The 22,502-nt window shown below is 27.3% G+C and overlaps 1 protein-coding gene across 9 annotated transcripts in view; it reads right to left on the reverse strand.

Moving 5' to 3' along the window:
* Positions 1-22,502, reverse strand: part of LOC111678962 (potassium voltage-gated channel protein Shaker) — a 187,560-nt gene that overhangs the window by 21,415 nt on the left and 143,643 nt on the right. For 8 of the 9 annotated variants that reach the window (XM_046946430.1, XM_046946431.1, XM_046946428.1 and 5 more), the window contains 7 exons: positions 20,827-20,950; positions 12,804-12,972; positions 12,411-12,507; positions 10,815-11,010; positions 8,142-8,263; positions 7,830-7,983; positions 7,322-7,493 (listed from right to left, as the gene is read on the reverse strand). In XM_046946430.1, coding sequence (XP_046802386.1) covers positions 7,322-7,493; positions 7,830-7,983; positions 8,142-8,263; positions 10,815-11,010; positions 12,411-12,507; positions 12,804-12,972; positions 20,827-20,950 — 1,034 coding nt within the window. Of the gene's footprint in view, positions 1-1,679; positions 1,810-7,321; positions 7,494-7,829; positions 7,984-8,141; positions 8,264-10,814; positions 11,011-12,410; positions 12,508-12,803; positions 12,973-20,826; positions 20,951-22,502 lie in introns of all 9 variants that reach the window. The other variant, XM_046946427.1, reaches the window with a different exon arrangement.

The raw sequence follows: 22,502 nt of genomic DNA on the forward strand, positions 1-22,502 counted from the left end.
TTCTAATTTTTTTTAAGTGAAGGCTGTGTTGTATGCAAATTGGAAATTTCTATCAGTTGACTGGAAATTTCATTTAAATATAATCAAAGGACCTGTTAACGAAATATGGTGATATTTTAGCTTCTTTTGTTATTAGAAATAAAAAGAAATTAAAAAAAAACAATAATTTAAATTAGGAAATAATAAACACATGCTAAATAAAATTATAATTTTTTAAATAAAAAAATAATAATTAAACAAACAAAAATACACGGACAACACTGACGAATTTTTACAATTTTTGAGTAGACCTTAAAAATTAAAAAAAAGAATAACAAAATACAATTGAGTTGATTTTGAGTAAAAACGCCACTTTTTTACAAACAACACCACCACAATGTAGACAACATTGATATAAAAAAAATAAAATTTTTTATTGAAATTTAATACATATTAGTATAATATTTATAATTATATTTATTTTTTACAAATTGTGTATAGAAATAGAAAAGTTACACTTGATAGATAAATTAGAGATCATAGTAAAGACATCTAGAAAAACGATTCATTGCTAAGGAATTTGACATAGAATTGCCATTATATTTATGTAAAATCTATCTTCAAATGAATCGAAACTCCAAACTATTTCTTATGGTAGAAAAGAGTTTTTAGTTAAAATGGTATTATTTTATTTTCACATTTATTTATATAATTTAATTTCACGCATTTTTTTAAATTTCTTTAGTTAAACTTTTAATTAACACATTCACAATACACAAACATTCAAAATATGCTGACAGGGATTAAGAGAGAGAGAGAGAGCAAAATTTATTTTCATTTTTACAACATTTACAAATTGTACTTAAAAAATAGTAGTACATAGTTAAATTAGTATTTTATGCTGTGGTAGGGCAGTAGAAAAAGTTAAAGTAGTTGTAACCAGTGTACACTTAATAAGGTAGCCTCGTCCGCACAGCTGATCATCAGCTTTTACAATCTTATCTGTCAAAATTCCTGTTTGTTTACATAGAAAAAAAATCGCAAAAGGTGTAAAAATTTTAAAAAGTGAAGAAAATTATGGTTTTAAAGGAGTTTTCTAGGTCAATCGTGATTAAATGTCTTTGTTATCCTTCTCTCTTGATAAAAAAAGAAAATCTTTAGCTCCGGCATACGTTCAAAATCAGTTTCAACTATTTTTAACACGACCAATCACTTTTCACAAAAAACACCTTTAATTCGGAAAATTGGTCTTCCCAATAGATATAGTTATGATTTTCAGACATTCCACGTTTAATTAATATAATATATTAATATTAATAGTTAAAAATTTAAATAATTGCTAAAAACTCATATTTTTATTGTGTTTATTTGTTGCTTTTTCATTCTACACACACAGCTTTTTTTGACAGATGGGATTATTCTACAATAACAAATCTCCTGTTGTTTTTGTATTGTTGTATTTGTTGTAGCGACGAGGCTACCTTATTAAGTGTACACTGGTTGTAACAATAGCGGGGTTAATTTAAATTATTTATTAACTTAGGTATGATAAGTATATTTAATAAACAATAAAAATATAAAAATTATAGAGAAACGGTCCGTGTTTCTTTGTTTTTCATAAATTGTGTACAAATAATTAGGTTAAATTTAAATGTAAAATACATAGAGACCTTATACTTAATATTTTCTATTTTTTATACCTCATATCACCATATCCCACTGTGGTCATGGTAACCACGGCCCACCAAAATGCATCAGGTATTGATTTGAAGAATGATACTTCGGCGCCAGCCTCCGCGAAATATACCGCCGATGAGAATAGTACAACACCTTATTCATAGCATTTTTATACATTTTGTTTTTATTGTTTGTTTTTTATTTATTGATTGGTTTTCATTTAGGCGTGTGTGTATTTAGAAAAAATTTTGAAAAATTAGTAACAATTTTATAAAATTATTTAGTATTTTAATTATGTATAACTTAAAACATAAATTTATTTGTTCTGCTTGGGATATTTTAGAAAGTTAATTTGTATGTTTAAATTGTAGATTTTGCTTTAAGCACAATAGTAATTGTTTAATAAATTAAAAAAAAATAAATTCTAATTTAATTGGCCTATATGTTATTACAGTATTGGATGATGCTAATACATACATATATTAAAGTATTTATTATTTAAGAATTCAGAAAAAGTGAAAGTGAGATTCAGTAGTGTTAATCGTTCACAGTTTCTAAGAACATATATCGTATATAGATCCGCGTCGGATCTACAATTAATCTTTTCAATATAGAATGCTCCTAATTTCAACACTTAGTATGCCCAACACTGTAACCACATAATAAATTAACTATTGTGCTTAATTGTTAATATATGCAAGAGAAGAAAAATATGCTAAAAATGTATATTGTTTTTACACAAGTAAAACATAAACATTTTTCAAGTCTAGAATCTGTAAATAGAAATTCATATATATATAGATTTTTGTCTGTTAATTCTTGTATATTACATTTAATAAATTAGTTCTACTAACTACAAAATTGTTAAACAATTTACTAATATATGGTGCAGTTTAAATAAAAGTAAATTTACTGGAGGGGATTAATTATTTAATTAACTAATGATTTAATACGTATTAAGTAATGTTAAGTAAATAATTAGTAAACTTAAGTGCAAATTATTAATAAAGAACTTTTATGACTAAGAAACAAAACACAAAAAAAATATTGAAAATAAAATAGGTAAATAATAATATAATATTTTAAATTTATACTGAACCTTGTATTTATTGTTTGTAATAAATAACACTAGTCAACAAAAAATGCAAAATATTATATATGCAGGTACACATACATATATATCTTATTAAAGCATTTTATGGTGTCAGTCCTTAATGCAGAAAAATGTCTAACAATGTTAGAAAGGTCAAAAACTTTTTAAAGAACTTTATTTCTAAAACATTTATTTCGTGAGCTTTACGAAAGGATAATAACGCATTTTTAAGGTTTTTATGTTTTTTACATTTCTTTCAAATAAACAATATTAATTCCGTATCATATGAAAAATCTTCGATTTCAATAACAGAACACAATTTTGTATACGACTTTTGCAAATGTTGTAATTTTTCGCAAAAATTTTCAGATTTTTAAAGGATTACTTGGTTTATTTTTTTTAATGCTTTAAACTATATTTTCTTCCGGCTAGCATTATGTATCTTACGTTCATAATATGTCAATATACGCTTTATGGTTTCATTCTTTATAAATAATTTTTCAGTTTAACAATTAACAAAATTTGTCAAAATGTAAAAAAAACTTAAAATTTTCCGACAAATTTAAAAATTTCGATTACTTGCTATTGAAATCGTTTTAAAGTCATTTTTTATTATACCAAAATATTGACGGACACGTTATTTTTGTTTAAAACATTGACAACATATTTTTCCTCCATACAAACGGGACTGGTTAGTAGTACTTTCTCTTGGTGTAAATTTGTTATCACCTCAAAAATTATGCGTTAATTTATATTCGAATGGTTGGAAATCTGAAAACATTCTTTATGATAAAATTTGGCATTAGCCCTGAAGTTTAACGCCCATTTGTTTGTTGACTAGTGTGTATAAAATGCTGAAACTTTTAGTATGAAATTTATTGGTTAATTGAAAATAAGATAACAACTACATATACATGTCCAGCTAATTCAGATTATGGATGAACCATATATGAATACAAATATTTGGCTATTAACATATAAGAAAATATAATATGTTCATACCCCAAAATTTTCAAAATTGGGCATAATTTAAATACGTACAAAATTTCATATGTGTGGCCATATATGGCAATTTTTTATATCGAACTTTTTAAATATAAATACAAACATATATACGAATATATGTGTAGGTTAATAGTCCACATATGATTCATATACGTTCATTTTTAGCTGGGTGTATGGTAGAAAGCCCCAAGGAACAGTCTTTTTAAGATTTTAACGTAGGAATACCTATCAATGATGCGTATTAATGTACTAAACACGAGAAAAATAAAAAATATTTTTTTTTTCGAATGGTCCTCAGGGTCTAAAAAATTTATCGAAATAGGGGTGAAGAATTTGTCAAAATTTTAGTTTATACAGAAAAATTATAAAAAAATAGTTTGGCATTTGGTTTGGTACATTTTAAATTTTTTTGTTATATTTTCAATCGCTGGTAGGGAACTGAGGGCCTTTTCAAAAAAATGTTTTTCTCGTACTTTGTACATTAATACGCATCGTTTGAGAGGTGTTTCTTCAAAAAAGTGCTCCACGAGACCTCGTAATGTATAGTATTTATATAAATATAAAAAAATATAAATACATAAATATACTATGTATACAAAAGTAAATTAGTAGTTTAAAGAATAGATAAATATATATCTATTTATTTATTATTTGTAATTGTATGTATTTATGAAGAAACAACAGCTAAACTACATAAACTACTAAAATCATATTTATTACAAAAATCAAAAGGAATAGCTTAGTTTATTTATTTGTATAAATACTGTTGTGGTAAATAGTTAGTATCCTCAACATTATTAGTTTAAAGAGTAAAGAGATTTATATATGTAGTTGTATATAAATTTCAAATACTCTACCGTTAAGCTCTAAATGTAAAAATATTAACAAATATTTAGTAAGATTGTGCATTTAGTTAATTACAGACAATATATTAAAAACTAAAAATTTGTACCGCTATAAAATATAGTTTTAATCTTTTATAAATGGCTATAGTAAAATGGAACCAAAAAATCTAAAAGCATAAAGCTCCAAATTAATAAATATTGAATATAACAACAATTATTTCATAATTTTAACTCAAGATCAATAGGTAACTATAAACGTTTGTTAGCAAACAGAAAAAAGTATAACATTTTAATATAAATTGATTTTGTTAATTACTTTAAAATAAACTTCAACAAGTACATAAAGCACGCAACATTTACAGTTGAAACAATTAAACAAATTTGTTTAATTTATTTTTTGTTACAAATTATTTTGGACAATTTTTTTTTATTTCGAAACAGAGTGGATATAATTTTAATTAGTTCAATTTAACTGAAAATTGTTTGAGTTTTTATTCCGAAATCAGATTAAAAGTGAAAAATAATTAATTTTTATTCGATTAATTTGTCATTTTCATTTAAATTTGTTAAATTAAAATTATAAACGACTGTTTTCTTATAAAATATTTTTTACTTTGTCAAAGTATATCTCGAGTAATAGACTAAAATTCGAGTAAATTTTAATGGAATATCATTTTGTTTTTCATAAATTTTTGTGTAAGACAAAAATAGACACCAATTTATAAATAAACTATTTTTTTTAGCATTTGTTTATATGTATCACACAATAAGTTTTACCTTTGGTTGGTTACTTTTTTTGGAAATTATTTAAATTGTAATGAACAATTTATTTGATTATATCAATTGAATCTCTAGAATTCAATTAAAGGAACAATCCACGAGGATGTTTAAGGTAAAATTTATCTAATTAAAAATTGTAACTTTAAAAGAATTACTAATTTACTATTACAGGAAAGATACATATAACTTTAATCCAGAACCTTGAATTATTCCCACCAAGGTTTCTGGATTAAATAACGTAAATTTTCAACTTTTCTACGTTGATACCGAGAACATGTATCTTATGTTACATGAAATTATGTTTTCTCCTCTCAAAATGATTATCTACATCGTATGCAACGGTTCTGAAGCAAAGTCGTGTCTTTCAATTTTCTGACACTACCACTGATGAAACTGATTGAAGAAGCACAAAGGAAAAATAGAAAAATTTTAATAGGTTGTGATGCCAACTCCCACCATTTAGTTTGATGTAGTACAAACACCAATCGTAGAGGACAAGCCCTCATGGATTTTCTTAATACTAAAGACTTGATCACATTGAACTTAGGTTATAAAGCTACCTTTATTAATAGAATCAGAGAATAAGTATTAGATATAACTATATGTTCAGAAGAGCTTATAAACGAAATCTGACCATCGGAACATAAGACTCAAAATTGGTGATAGAATTAAATCTAAGACTGTATTGGATTTTAATACTCTACCAGAGTTAACATTTTTTTCCTGAAAAGGAGCGCACAACAGCCCCGATAGTGGCCTAGGTGTATTTCTTCGGATTTGATGTATTGTATATCCGCCTATCACCCTATCTACCTATACAAATTTTACTACATTAATAAAATAATATAGATTTATGCGTTTTTAGTTTATGAACTTTAAATGGGCGGTTAAATTTAGATACTTTTTTTCATGTTTGGGATTATGTATATAGGACAAGAATAAAATGAATTCCGATTTCCTCAACATAGCAACGCAATTAAATTATTTTTCCACCAACAGAACCAACCATAGTTATTTTTATAGTGCACCTAACTGTGTATTACTAGTAAAACACATATATTTAGATATACCTACAATTTTCGTTAGACAATACATACACCCTACTCTATACGTATACAAAAAATAAAAATATTATTTATTATTTCTTTTTAAATACTTAGACAAATTTGTTTTTCTTCTCTATATTTGTTTTCGTAAATTATTTGATTTCAAGGTACAGTACAAATAGTATTCACACTTATGAATATATTTTATATATCGTTATTATTTGTAACGGTTAAAAAATAAAAAAATCAAATTAAAAAAAGCTATAAAATATATATTTCTTTTTATCTTTCACTTCTTAAGAGTTTTTTTTTATTTTTTGTTGTAAATAATTACGAAAAGCGTAGGAAGGAAGAAAAGTAAAAGAAAACATGTAAATAAACATTTTTAAGAAAGTTTGGAAAAAACAATAAAAATTATACTCAAGTGCAATTCATTTTGTTAACTTTAAAATGTTAATCAAATAGAAGAACCTAAATCTTAGTTTTTATTTTCATTCTAGTTTCATATTAATTATACGTATAAACTAACACGACCTTCGAGTTGTATAAAAGAAAAGCAACAATAAATAAATACATGTATTTGATATTGAAGGTGTTAATTTAAGCCACAAACCCTCGTTTATTCTAGTGGTTTGAAAATTGACTAGGCTGAGTTAGGAGAGAGAGAGAGTTTGCTTTTGCTGTAGTTATGTTTTTTTTGTTTAATAAGTGTAATGTAAATAGTTGTGTTGTAAGTTTTTTATTATTGTATTCTTTATATTATATATAGTGGGTAATTGTTATTAGAGAGAGAGAGTGGGGAATAAGCATAATAATGATTAAGTCGTCTTGTGTGTTTGTAATTATTGTTTTTTGGTATTTTGTTTTTATTTGTTTTTGTTTTATACGAAACTTACCTATAAATAAGAAAAATATAAGTAAACCTAATTCCCGCATAGAGGCTTTCAGAGTTCGTCCTAAAATTTGTAAACCCTTCGAATGCCTAGATAACTTAAATATTCGAAATACTCGAACTAATCGTATCACTCGTAATATTGCCAAGGACATAGCCTGATTCGATGACTTGTCCTAAAAATTACAATTTAATAACGTATTTTACAACAATTATAAATAATTATGTTCATAATAATAAAATACATAGTAAATAGAAATAAAGGTGAAAAACAACAAAACAGTTTTTAATTAAAAAAAAAATATATAAAAACGAGCATTTTAAATAATTTTCAAAATAAATAATAAACAATGTTTTGTCAAAGTATCAGTATGTTTTTATCATTACTTGTAATTTTTTGTGTTTTTATCTTTTTAAAATATTTACATACATTTAGTTCGAAGCTCTTTTGTTGTTGTGGTTATTATTTCAATACACATAAAACGCTTAAGCACGCACACGAATAAACATACCTGTGGACTGACTGGCGCTTTTGGAAGATTTAATGTGTCTTCCTCTTCGGCTACAACAGTACCCAATGTTATGAAATAAGGAATGATGGCGATTATGTCAATAACATTCATGACATCCCTGCAGAAATGTAATTTGTTCGGACATGCGAGGAACCTAATAGAGTGCATATGCACACCAACACACAAGCATAAGAGATAATAATATGATATAAATATAAGAGAATTTATTTATCATCAACATGATTTTTATTATGTACAAATGTATTAAGAAATGAGGAGAGAGAGAGAGAGGTGAAGCAAAAATGTACTTACCTAACAGTGAGTTCAAATGTAAACCAAATAATACATAACGTTTCTATAAGGAAGAAAGGATCTGTGATGTCAGGCACCTCATCTTCCTCGATTTTTGTGCCATTTGTAGTTGTGTTGAACACCTGAAAGTTTGATTAAATGTTTATATTTAAGTTATATTTGCGGTTTGTGTTAATGATTTCATTTACGGTCAGGGGAAGGCAAAGGGCATTACGTTAAATCTAGCATTTGATTAAATTACGGGACTAATAAAGGCTGGAAGATTTCTCAATGAAATATAACATGAAATCCTTTTAAATACGACGTTTTTCTTTTTATTCATTTAATCAAAGAGAAACATATAGACAAATTGGTATTTTCTATTTTACATAAACAGTAAATCTTTATTTAGAAACCCAAAACTTTTGACGAAAACGACGGTTTAGCATTACAATACTACAAAATAATGACAAAACTTATAAAGCCAAAGTACAGATAAATTTTAAATAAAACAGGTTTACCAGATCTTGGACTTCTCTTGCACTCTTTTACATTCCAATTAAAATAAAAAAAAAAACAATTTGAACGCAATGAGAATTCTGAGAAAGTTAAAACAGACGATTATCAAATAATTACATCAACAACAAATTGCACTCATAGAAAAATATTTATTTTTGTATAATAATTCAAAATTCATTTTCCCACAATTGATTAGTTTCTTATGAATTTATCTATGAGTGCAAGTCTTCGTGTGCAACTGCCAATTAAAGCAAAATAATTTTTGCTAAATCACCAGTTATAATATTTTTTTGATTTTGAGAAATGTTTTTAATTTTAATTTTTCTTTAGCGTTAACATTGATCAAATTGAGCACAACATTAATACAGCAATAATGTTTAGTATAATTTTAAATTTATGTACGTTAGAGCTCCAGTTGGTATACGTAATTTTCAAATAAACTATTAGATTTGAGTTATTCTGAAAAAAGAAAATACATGTTGAAATAAGTTCGGGCACTTGAGATTGTAGATGATTTTATTTTGGTATACTTTAATATAACAAAACAATATTCGTAGAATATTTCTTACATGGAAGTTTTATCTAAGTAATACAATTTTGCTGATGATTTTTATTGGCGCAATAAAATTTTGAAAATGGTGAGTTAAAAATCTGCTTTGCCAATAATAAACTTCATTAACACTTGCCCACTATGAGACATACAATTTAAATTAATTAAACTTGACGAAGTTTTCCATTATTTGAATACTTATTCTTCTTAATCATATATACAATTTTAAATAATGTTTTAATTCAATTTACTGCTTATCTGAAAGATCTCTAACAATACGATATAACTAGCCTATTCGGCATTTATTATTATGTTCACTTGTTTCGGTGTTTTCTGTATCTTAAATTTTAAATTTTTTAATTTTACTTACAGTGTTATTATTTCACTATTTTTCGCTATGTGCGTACTAAATTTTCTATTAAAAATATGATAGAGTTACTACTACATCGCAAAATTTCAATTAAAATGCCAATATATTGAATATTTTTCTTGGATAATTCTTATAAAAACAACAAGTTATAAGAGTTTTATATATTTATATCATTTTTTGTAGACGCTATCGTGCCAACAACTGAAAGACGGACGAAAATGTCTATTGTCATAGAATCCTTCGAGAACGCAGAATATATAAACAAGAAAACAATATACCCTTCCATATTTTTTGATGACGTATATAATAAAGCCAAACTAAATCTTGTAATGTGAAAGACTCTACGAATAGAAAATTGTACAATTTACAATGTGATCAGATGAATCAAACTAATTTATAACCTAATTTCAATATGCCACGAAGTTGCATAATAGTAATTTTATGTTAGGGTTGCGATTTTTTATTTTTTGCAAAAAATACGAATTAACATCCCATCATCAAAAAAGCGCTTTTCACCTAGTATAGATAACCCTAATATATATAGATCATTTCGGATGATACTCAATGAAATTCCTCCTTTTCGATTAAATGAATAAAACTTATGTATGTATGTTAGAGTATACAAAATGGAACATTTATGGATGTATGGAAACTACGATACACTGTGGTTCCAACTCAAATCTAGTTGGACAAATGCTTCTAACAAATTACGCTTATGCAATGTAAAACAGTTTTTAATTATATGTTTCGTCACGTTTCTAAGAAGAATAACGACTTCAACAACCATTTGCTTAAAACTTATAAAATATTGAAAAAAGAATACTAATACTATAAATAAAAATTACACTACGCTACACTTTGTTTCGCCAAACAATTCGTAAAATCCATAAAATTGTATTCTCCTAGATTTGGGTTTTGAACCACAGTGCGATACGAGCAAATAAATCAATATAATTATAAAAACGATTGTCAATTTAATTTTAAATTCTTTGGTAAATGCATTTGTCGTCTGCCGGGACCAAAACTACAACTGGAGTTAACAAAAATTATTTTTGAGAATTAAGAATTTCCCATAAGAGATTCGTCAGAATAGAGAGTAAAATGGGACAACTTCAGAACGAATCTAGTTTGGAAAAACTCAAAATTCAAGTGCCACATTAAGACAGTGAGATTTTTAACAGAATCTTAGAGGGTTTAGGATTAAGATTTTCACATAATTATATATTAAGAGTGTAAAAAATACGAACAAACTTACCTTATAATGCTTAAATTCGGGTAATGTTTCTAGACAAAATATAACAATTGATAGCAATATAACAAATACACTAATTATGGCTACAACTCTGGCGGCTTGTGAACTTTCTGGATATTCAAAAAGTAACCAGACTTTTCTTTGATTTTCATTATCCGGCAAAGGTCTTTCTTCCTCCTTAATAAAGCCTTCATCCTCTCTAAAGAAATTAAAAATAGTAAAATCAAGAGAAAGAGAGAAAAAAAAGAAAAAAAAAAAATATGAACAGTTTTATAAAAATGACTCTATTTGAATGGAACTTAAATTCAATGAACAACAATTTCAAACGAAATGACATATAAAAATTATTTATATAAGAATGTATAAAAGTATACAACTTTTACGTGTGTAAAATACATGAGTAAATTTACAATTCTCTGTATTGGTATTTGAATTGTTTGTCAGTGTATTGTTGTAATTATTGAAGATAAAGATATTGTAGATGCAATAGTTGTTCATGTTGTTAACTTTATCTAGTATGTGTTGGTAAGTTATTTAATTATTTTTAACTTTAGAATCCTTTGCCATTTTGTATTTTATTATTGATTTGTTTGTGTTGTTGTTGTTTCTAATTCCAGTGGGTAGTATTGAAGCTGATTGTTTACAAAATGCTCATGTGTTAATATTGTCCTCTTTTTATTAAATGTTTATTTTCTCTTTGCTTATTTGTCGTTGATCTCATTTTAACACACATCCAAATATGTCCAGCACACTTGGTGAGAAATGAGTTTGTGTGCGTGTAAGCCAGTTTACGATCAATTCTAGTTTTATTACTTTGTGTATGTTGTGTGTTGTTGGTGGGTGGTTTAGTAGGTGTGGTATGATTGGGTACTTGAAACCACGGGCCGGCCACAGTAGCCCCCCTTTTGCCGTATAAACAAAATTTTAAGCTGGTGGTCAAGTGAATTAATGCCTAAACACTATGCACAACATCTATGTATGTTTGTAAGTATGTACGTAAGTAAAATTTAAATTGGTGCTTAAAACCGTTATAATTATAATAAAAATTTTTATATAAAAAACAAAACAAATAACCAATTTTATTGAATTTGAAATATTTTTTTTTAGTGTAAAAATCATAACAACAATTGCAATAAATCTAACAACTACTAAACTTATAAATCCAATCAACAAACGCAGATAACAAATGAATAAAAATCCTAAACAGTAGAGTGCAATATGAAAGCATCTTTATTTGTAAAATTGTATCATTCATAACTAGATTGCACTCCACTGCATTAGCAGTAAAATATCATAAAAAATTAAAATGAAATGCACATAATACATGTTATTATAAATTAAGCAATGACTTATTCAATTAAATTTACTTTGCAATTGAGGTTTGTTTTAATAATTATCATAATTAACATCAAAGTAATCATAATCATTACATTGTGAAAGCCAATATAGTGTTTGAATTTTGAATATATTTTCTTTTTAGTGATCTGTTGTTGTATATTTTGTTTTTTGTTTTTTTTTTTTGTATTACAAGTGACCCAACTAATTGAACAGTAAGTAATAACAGTAACGGTAACAGTAGTTTGTGTCGATGAAGCTTACCTGAATTTATTAATTGCTTGATCACCTAATTCATAAAATTTTATTTCTTCACTAAATACGTCTAAAGGGACATTGACCGGTCTCCGTAGTCGGCCACCTAAAATTCAATTAAATATTTTTAAAGAGGGTAGAGAAGAAACAAATAAAAAACACAAAACAACAGAAAAGTAGTTATGCATCAAAACAATAAAGAAAATAGACATGTTTGAAATAAAATGAAATAAATATTCATGTAAAAGGAAAAAAAGAAAATTAGTTATTGATTAGTAATCTTAAATATATAAAATCATCTCTTATTTACATATGTATATTAAGTATGTTTCTATGTTTGTCGATGTTAATTTGTTGTTTAGTATACATTAAGATAGAAATATCAATCCGATAAGCACTTACCACTTTGATAATAGTATAAAATAGCATCGAAGCTCGGTCGACTACGGTCAAAAAAATATTCATTTCTTAGCGGGTCAAAGTACCGTAATCTCCGAGCTGGATCCCCTAGCAACGTGTCTGGGAATTGATTTAACGTTCTTAATTGTGTTTCAAACCTTAACCCGCTTACCTATAAGTGTAAACAAAAATACATATACACAAAGGTTTAAAATTGTTAAGCCTTAATTCAATTTTTTAAATTAAATTAAAATTTATTACTTCACCATTCTATAATATCATTCATTCGAATTAATTCATAAGCTGAATTTTTTAGGACTTTAAAAATGTTGAATTCATTACTTGTATAATTCATTCTTTAAAGGCTTAATTCCTTGCTGAATGATTTAAATTTTTTCGAATTCAAATCTATTACAAAATAGCTTTAATCGATTTTTTCTCATTCTTTTTGTAGGGGATTAAATAAAAATTTTTAAATAAAAATGTATATACATTAGGGGGCTTTTGTTTTTAGAAATTTTATTTTGTATTTTACAAATACAATTTTGTATTTTAATTTCAGCTAATGATTAAACAAAAAACAAGCCCTATATTATAGATAAAATTTAACTAAAATAAATATAGCCCCTATTTAAATTTACATAAATGACAAATCTTACTCGAAACATATTATTTATAAAGTTTTTTTAAAAAATTATAAAGTTTTTGGAAAATTTTAATAATATTTTCCAAATATAATTTTCATTCGAAAAAAGTTTGAACATATACGTATAAACAGAATTATAAATAATTCAAATTTTAAATTTCAAATTAAAAAATATATTTTCAAAATAATTGCTATCATGAGTAAATTTGAATTTTCATCTGATGAATCCATCTAAATTATGTGGTTCCTAGGCAAAAGCTAACAAGAAAGGTTATACGAAACCAAATATAACAACTGATATACATATGCATTATTTAAGAACTATTTTCAAATTAAACATTTATTTGAACAATCCTAATATTCACATGTTTTAATATTTGTCAAATAAATTATAATTTATTTTTTTGTAATTTAAATTTTCAAATGTATTATGTATTGGATATCAATGGAATGATAATGAAAACTTACAGAAAACTTACTATAAAGCGTATAAAACCTTATACTGCAGTAAATGCAATAAAACACTATGATTAATCTGAGTCCCTCTAAGTTAAAGTTTTCAGAAGGTTTGAGAAGGAAAACATAGCACCACAAAAGGCGTTCCATGGCTGATTCTTCAGCGTTAGGGACCGATTTTGTTCTGAGCAAACTTCAACGGATTTGTTATGTTTTATGATCATAAACCTATGGTCACATATTATGAATGTATGTTTGTATATTGTACATAAATATTATGTATCTTTATTTGCAGCAATATTGTTATAACTAAAAAATAGAAAAATTTTCTTGTGCCCACAACTTGACATTATTATTAGTCAGAATTATCATTCTTATTATACAAACATACAAATATCAACTGTAAACTAGGCTATTTAAAATTTTTACGCAAAAACTTTTTATATAGAGATAAAAACATAAAAATTTATGAACTTTAAAAGTTGAAATTTTAGTTTTTGAGATACAACACTCTGGCTGCAAAGGAAAAATTTTTCATTCAGTCTACTACAAAATGAATTTAAGAAAAATTTCGTAATTCAATTTGGAGTAGATTTGAATTAAAGAAAAATTGAATCATTCAAAGTAGAATGTAATTCAAACATGAATGAATTTAGTATATGAATGAATTAAAATAATCTGAAAGTCTTTGAATTAAGCTATTGAATTAATTCCTGAGAATTAAAAAAAGGATTGGAAGATTAAACTTTATATTTCTGAATTCAGATTTTGGTGAATTCTGCTCAAATTTAATTGATTAATTCGAAGCTCTGCATATACATTTGTTAAATTAATGAAATGAATTGAATAACAAGTGGGATGATTTTTTTCGGCTAACGTTTTTTATGTCGATTTTTCGAATATAATTTTATACCCTTCACCTCCGTGTAATTTCTATAATATAATTTTCCGAGCCTAAAATATATATATATATATATATATAATATTATATATATAATATATATATATAAATATATATATATATATTTATATATATATATATATAATATATATATTATATATATATATATATAATATATATATAATATAATAATATATATATATATATATTAATATATATATATATATATATATTATATATATATGTATATATATGTATAAAATTATATATATATATATATATATATATATATATAATATTAATATATATATATATATATATATATATATATATATATATATATAATATATAAATATATATATTATGCCGTCAATTTAAGTCCGATCGTAACATATCATATATCAATATTGTTGTAATCTCTTATTAAAAGGCAGTTATTTTAAATTTAATATAAAATTCGTAATCAAATTTATTTAAAACACAAAACACAAATTCTATTGTAACGATATTTTTTAACACAATGAAAATTTCTGACAAAAATATTTCTACTACAAATTCTCTGATTGCTTTGTTTTCAACACCCCCTCTCAATCAGACAATCCCAGAATTCTAACAAAGTTTTGGAAACGCGTTGGATCAGTAGCTTTTGTAAATATATCTGCCAGCTGTTCCCTTGTTCCAATCGGATTTATCTTAATTTTGTTATAAGTTACACAATCCGAAACAAAAAGATGTGTTATGTCAATATGTCTAGCACGTTTGCTTTCTAAATTTGTAGCCATTCCAATGCAGCCATGATTATCTTCATATAGTACAACAGGAGTATTCTCTGACATAACATTCAAATCGTGAAGTAAACCCTTTAACCATATTGCTTCCGTTGTAGCTAAGCTCAGTGCCATTTATTCAGCTTCACTAGAAGATTTTGCTACGGTTTGCTGCTTTTTACTGCACCAGGAAACAGTTGATCCAAATATCCTAAAAACGTATCCACTTACAGATTTTCGATCTGCCACATCTGACGCCCAATCCGCATCAACATATCCAACAATTGGTTCTGCACTTGAGACTTCAAACTTTAATTTAAATGATGATGTTCCTTTTATATACCTTACAATACGTTTTAAGTGCTGCCAATGAGTTTCGTTTGCATTTTGTTGGTATCTTCCCATATAACCTACTGGATAACAGATGTCAGGTGGATAACAGATGTGAGCGCAACATAATATACATTAAGCTTCCAAGTAGTTCTCGATAGGGTTGGTTACATTCAGATCCTGGCTCTTGCTTTAATTGCAAACCCTTTTCCATTGGGCTTTTTACAACATTGCAGTCTACCATACTAAATTTTGATAATAATTTATTTATACTAGCCTCTTGTGATACTAAGATTGTATTACTATTGTGTTGAATCTTCATACCAAGAAAAAACTTGAGAATTCCACAATCTGACATCACAAAACGTTTGGTTAAATCCTTCTTTAATTGTTCAATACTTGACAGCTTGTTGCCGGCAATTAGTAGATCATCAACATACATTATAACAATAATATCATCAGTATGATTTGGACTTAATCTTGTATAAAGACAATAATCATGCCGCGATCTTTCAAATTTAAGGGAAATCAGGAAATTGTTAAATTTTATGTTCCAACACCTCGGCGCTTGTTTTAAGCCGTACAATGATTTATTTAATTTACAAGCCATACCATCATTAGCTTTAACTCCATCAGGTATACACATATACACGTCTTCAATCAGATCACCATGTAGAAATGCTGTCTTTACGTAAAGTTGATGAAATATATATTTACGATATAAACCAACTGCTAAAACCACACGAATTGTTGTTAATTTGGCGATAGGGGCATATGTTTCAAAGTAATTTACACCTTGTTTTTGTTGGAACCCTTTGCCTTATATTTAGTTGGATTACCATTTTCATCAACTTTGATATTAAATACCCACTTTGACTTTAACAGCTTTGTTTCCTTTGGAACTTCTATTATGTTCCAAACTTTATTTTTGTTCATTGATTTGAGTTCTTCATCAACGGCTTTGAACCACTTATCAGAATCTTTTACATATGCAATATCGTAATAAGTTTCGGGTATTTTATCATTTGAAACAGTAGCACCTAAACCAGTAATATAGCTTAGAAGTTTACTGGGTAAACGTCTTTCACGGCTACTTCTACGAACTGGAACTGTAGCTGTTTCTTGGATTCCATTGGCGTCTTGAGAATTAGAACTGTCTTGGGGTAAAACTTCTTCATCCTCATCTTCAGTCAAATCGATTGTATCATTGTAACCTTCATCATTTATATTTTGCTCGACCAATGCTTCATCATTAAGTACTTCAGACACAGCACAATTATTTTCACTTTCCCCCTCTTGCTCGTGTCTTCTTTGGACTATGATACTATCTTTGCTGATTTCATTGTGAAATCCTTCAAAAGGGAATTCGTTTTCTTGAAATTTTACATCTCTTGCAAGTATAACTTTTTGTTTCTCTAAATCCCACAGCCGGTAACCATTCGGTGCATATCCAATCATCACGGACTTCTTGCCTCTATCATCAAGCTTTTTCCGACACTGGTGGGGAATCCATACATATGCTTTACAACCAAAAACTCTAATTTTATCAAATTTTGGTTTGACGCCTTCCCACAACTCCTAAGGAGTTTTTAAATCTTCAAGACTTCTTGTAGGACATCGATTTATTAAATAAACAGCAGTAAGAGCTGCTTCAGACCACATTGTTTTAGGAGCTTTTGATTCAAGTAACATTGTTCTTACTTTTTCTGTTATCGTCCTGTTTAACCTCTCTGCCACACCATTCTGTTGAGGCGAATAAGCTACCGTAGACTCTATTTGTATGCCTTTTCTTTTGTACCAGTTAGATTGTTCAGTAGATAGGTACTCTCTGCCTTGATCAATTCTAAGATTTGAAATAGAGGAGCCACTAAACTTACTTGTAACAAGTGCTTCATACTATTGAAAATATTTGAAAACCTCCGATTTCTTCTTCATCAGGTATATTATGGAAAAATGTGTAAAATCATCTATGAAACTGACAAAGTATTTACATCCGTTCCATGAACTTGGACTAATGGGGCCACAAACATCAGAATGTATCCTTTCCAGCACCATTTTCGCTCTTATGCGTGTGTCATCAAATGGTTCTCGACATTGATTACCTTCAACGCAAATATCACAAAATCCAAGAGATTTTGATTTAAGATTTAGTCCACTTATAAGATTCGCTTTTTCTAACTTCTGAAGACCACTTTCGCCAACATGTCCAAGTCTACGATGCCATAGGACAGACAGCATCATTTAAATTACTCAATATCGCAGATGAATTATTTATATTAATCGCCAGTTCATATAAATTTCCACATAATTTTGCAGTAGCAATCACTTCTTTATTTTTTAATATAATTGCTTTATCATTAATGAACTTTACCTCTAAATCAGCATTAGTAAGTTTACTAACAGACAGCAAATTGTCTCGCAAATCAGGGACATACAGTACATCCTTCATAGATATTTGAACCCCTTTATTACTAAGGCCGTTAATCTCTCCATGATGTTTTGCTACAATAATTTCTTTATTCTTGGCCACATTTATTTCAACTGGTTCTTTCAATTCTTTAAAATTTTTAAAACACCACTTTTCATTTGACAAATGATCACTCGCTCCTGAATCCAACTTGAATATAACTTGTCGGCTTTGATCATTGTGTTTTTGTTTATTATTACCGCCAACCTTGAAGCAGACACCCTTATTAGCAACTTGAGCATTAGCACTTCTACAATCTTGTGCCCGGTGACCAAATTTGTTGCACTTCAAGCACTTACCATTGAATTTCTTGAACTTATGGAACTTCTTACCAACAAAAGCTGTTCTTTGTTCAATATCTTCTTCGTTTCTGTCTGACAATTTGGCTTCTTCTGACATTAACCTCTCCTTAACTAAGTCAAACGACAGCTTACCATCTTCAACATTTTGTAATGCTGTTACCAATGGATCAAATTTTTCCGGAAGGGTTAAAAAAGAATTGTGCCAATAAATCAGCCTCTTCAATTGTAGCACCAGCCATCTTCAACTGACGAATCAAATTCTCAAAAGCCATTATATGAGCAGTCACATTGTCACCTTCATTCATACGCATTCTTGATAACTTCTTACGCAAAAGTAATTGGTTTACCACTGACTTCTTTGCAAATACAGATTGCAAACTATCCCACATTTCTTTCGCTGTATTCTTCTTCCGAACATAGCACAAACAATCCGAGTGTAAAAATCCAACCAAACGATCTTTTGCTTTCTTGTCGTTCTTCATAAAATTAGAAATTGCATCCGCATTTGTAGGAGGAGCGCCGGTTAGAACGTCCAATAATCCTAGAGAGTCCAAATGCAAGTTGACACGAAACTGCCAATCATCGAAACCAGAGCCGTTAAACTGTGGTATACCGTGAGAATTTTTAGAGTCGCCTATAACTATTGTAATTTCTTATTAAAGGCAGTTATTTTATATTTAATATAAAATTCGTGATCAAATTTATTTAAAACACAAAACACAAATTCTATTGTAACGATATTTTTTAACACAAAAATTTCTGACAAAAATATTTCTACTACAAATTCTCTGATTGCTTTGTTTTCAACAAATATTTATGGCTTGACTTAAGCTATTTTTCACTCTTAGACAATTTTTTAATTCGACGTCATATTCCTGGAGCGATTTCTGATATCTCGGATGCATCCTCAAAATGTAAAATTGTGGCTTTACTGGAATAAAGTACATTTAATTACATGAGATAAAGACTTTTAAAATGTTCACTTTTATACGTAAAGAGCTATTTTACAGATATTTAAAAATACCTGTATAGTTCTAACTACAAACAATTAATTTGCTAGGAATATGGTCGAAAACAAATTTTTCAAATTAATTTACAATACACAAATTGCATCACTCCCTATCTTAAAAAGAAGGATCATTTTATTCAGCGTTAATTTCAAAATGTAAGTTTTATAATGTTTTTCATGTTTTTTCCCTACAACTACTTGGATGTTTCTTTTTTTAACAATTTTTAAAAATGTGATAAATTTATTTTATGATAAATTAACCATTATTTTAAATTGTTACATATTTTTAAAGAAGTTCTTTAAATATTAAAAACTAATAAGAAACGAATAATTAGGAATGGCCGACCATATGATACTAGATATGAGCATATCTAAAATATGATTTATTTTTTAATATAGCATTTATATTGAATTTTGTCATAATTTCCATAAAATTGGCACAAATAAGTTTTATATAAGTATAAATGATACTGCAGATTTTCGTAAGGATCGGCCTATATTTGACCCTAGCCCCCATACAAACCCCCCATTTCACAAAGGTACTTTAATTTTTTTTTTATTATATAGAATAAAGGAACATCAAATTTAGCCTGTAGGGCCCGGATTATGTGAGAACAGAAAGAAAGTTATTTTTTAAATTTCTTATATTGACCCTAGAAACGTGAAATTATGTATTTAGGGCCTGGATTATGCGAGACCAAGGAACATGAAATTTAAGCATGTAACCTGGATTATGTGAGAACACGGAAAAGGGGACATAAAATCTGAAATTAAGGGTAATTTTTGTACTTGTTCGTTCTTTAAAAGAATTTTTGATAGAAAATGAAATTTTTTTACTTTTTTGTACTTTTAAATAAATACAAATCTGAAGGAAACAATATTTTTCTCCTTTTTTGTTCTATAAAACAGTGTATCACTGTTTGTTTTTATGCAAATGAATGAATCTAAAATCTATAAAAGTAGAATTTCTGATACTTTTTCTTTTCACAACTGATATTTTCTGATTTTTTGTAATAATCTTTTTACTGGCTATTCTATTTAACACATCATGGTGAACGGTATATAAGATTCGCAAAGACGAATATATCATTTTTACGTCATATTTTATTATTAGGTATGTTTATTTCTTCTGAATTTAATATACTTACATTTATAACAACTCTTTCACAAAAATCATGATCATGAGGAATGGGTTCAAAGTGTTGTGGCCCGCCACCATAGCCATGACCAGCCCCCCCTTCTTCGTCTTGACTGCTCAATTTGGGTAAAGACCTGTAAAATAAAAAAACAAATAAATAAATAAATAAATAAATAAATAAATAGATAGCTTAAATTAATTTTTTTGTCATACAAAATATTAAAGAAAAGAAACTTACAGAAATCACTTATTTTTGTATGCATGTTGCCAAAATGTTTGTTTGTATCATGACTTTTTGCCTTTACAAAACAAATATAATTTTTGGCTCGGTTACAAGTTGTTAAAGTTCACACTATAATCTAAATCAATCTTGCATTTAATTTACCATAAGAGATTTTACAACATCAATTTAGTAAATGACTTTTTTTACGAAAATAAAAAATTATTTTATTTACATGTGTTTAACTTGTGGTAATGATGTTTATTACAATCATTTAGTTTTCTAAGAGATTTGATCAAATATTTGGCAAAATTTAAAAAATGATTTTAAATTAAGTTGAAATAAAGGCAATGAAAAAATATTAAAAAAGCCGCTAAAAATTTTAAGTTGGTATTGTGTGTTTATTTCAATATTAATAAAGAAAATAAAGATATTGACTAATTTTAAAGCTTAAGTGTTATTTGAATGACCCCTATTTGAAGAATTTAAGTGGTTATTATTAATTACGATGTCGTGTAATAAGTTTCCAAATAAAATGTTGTTGAACCACAGTCTAAAGTGTTTAAGACGAGGAACCATATCAATTATAATTTGGTAAATAATAATACAAATTTTAATTTTATAAAAAGTTATATAATAAAACACAGGGTGGTATACATATTAAAGTTATTAATATAAGAACATGATTAATAATAAATAGATGTTTTTATGGTCAGTAACTATAAATGTAAATGGAACTTTAAATGACGTCAGCTGTCAATACATACATACATACATACATACATACATACATACATACATACATACATAAGGAGTGAGATCGAAAACAGCTTTATTGTTTTTTTATTTGATTCAAATTATTATTACAATTTACAAAAAAAAATATTTTTATAGTTTTAATCACTAGTGATGAAATTTTGAACCCTTTTCGGAAACCCTTCCATTAACGTTTTTATAGTGCTTTCTGTCACATTGCTCCAACATGTAATCCATCTCCGTTTAAAATCTACCACACTTTTGGACACCTTTTTGTACTCTTCAATTCTCTTTTAACAAGAGCCCAATATCTCTCCACTGGCCTAAGCTTCGGGCAGTTTGGAGGATTTGCCTCTCTTGGTACAAATACCACATTATTGTTCTTGTACCACTCAAGGGCTTGTTTACCATAGTGACAGGATGCCAAGTCAGGCCAAAAATAAGTGGACACATTATGAAGTCTTATGAATGGAAGCAGCCTTTTTTGTAAACATTCCTTGATGTAAATTTCGGTATTTATAGAGCCCGTTGTAACAAATGATTGGCTTCTTTTGCCGCAACTGCATATTGCTTGCCATACCAAGAACTTTCTGGAAAATTTTGTCTGCTTTTGGGTCCTAAACTTTTCTTCAACATTCCCTCGAGCATCAGCAACATAAAACTTTTGACCTGGAAGTTGCGAAAAATCTGCCAGAACATACGTTTCGTCA

Source organism: Lucilia cuprina, chromosome 3 (genome assembly GCF_022045245.1).
Source record: "Lucilia cuprina isolate Lc7/37 chromosome 3, ASM2204524v1, whole genome shotgun sequence".
Lineage (NCBI taxonomy): Eukaryota > Metazoa > Arthropoda > Insecta > Diptera > Calliphoridae > Lucilia > Lucilia cuprina.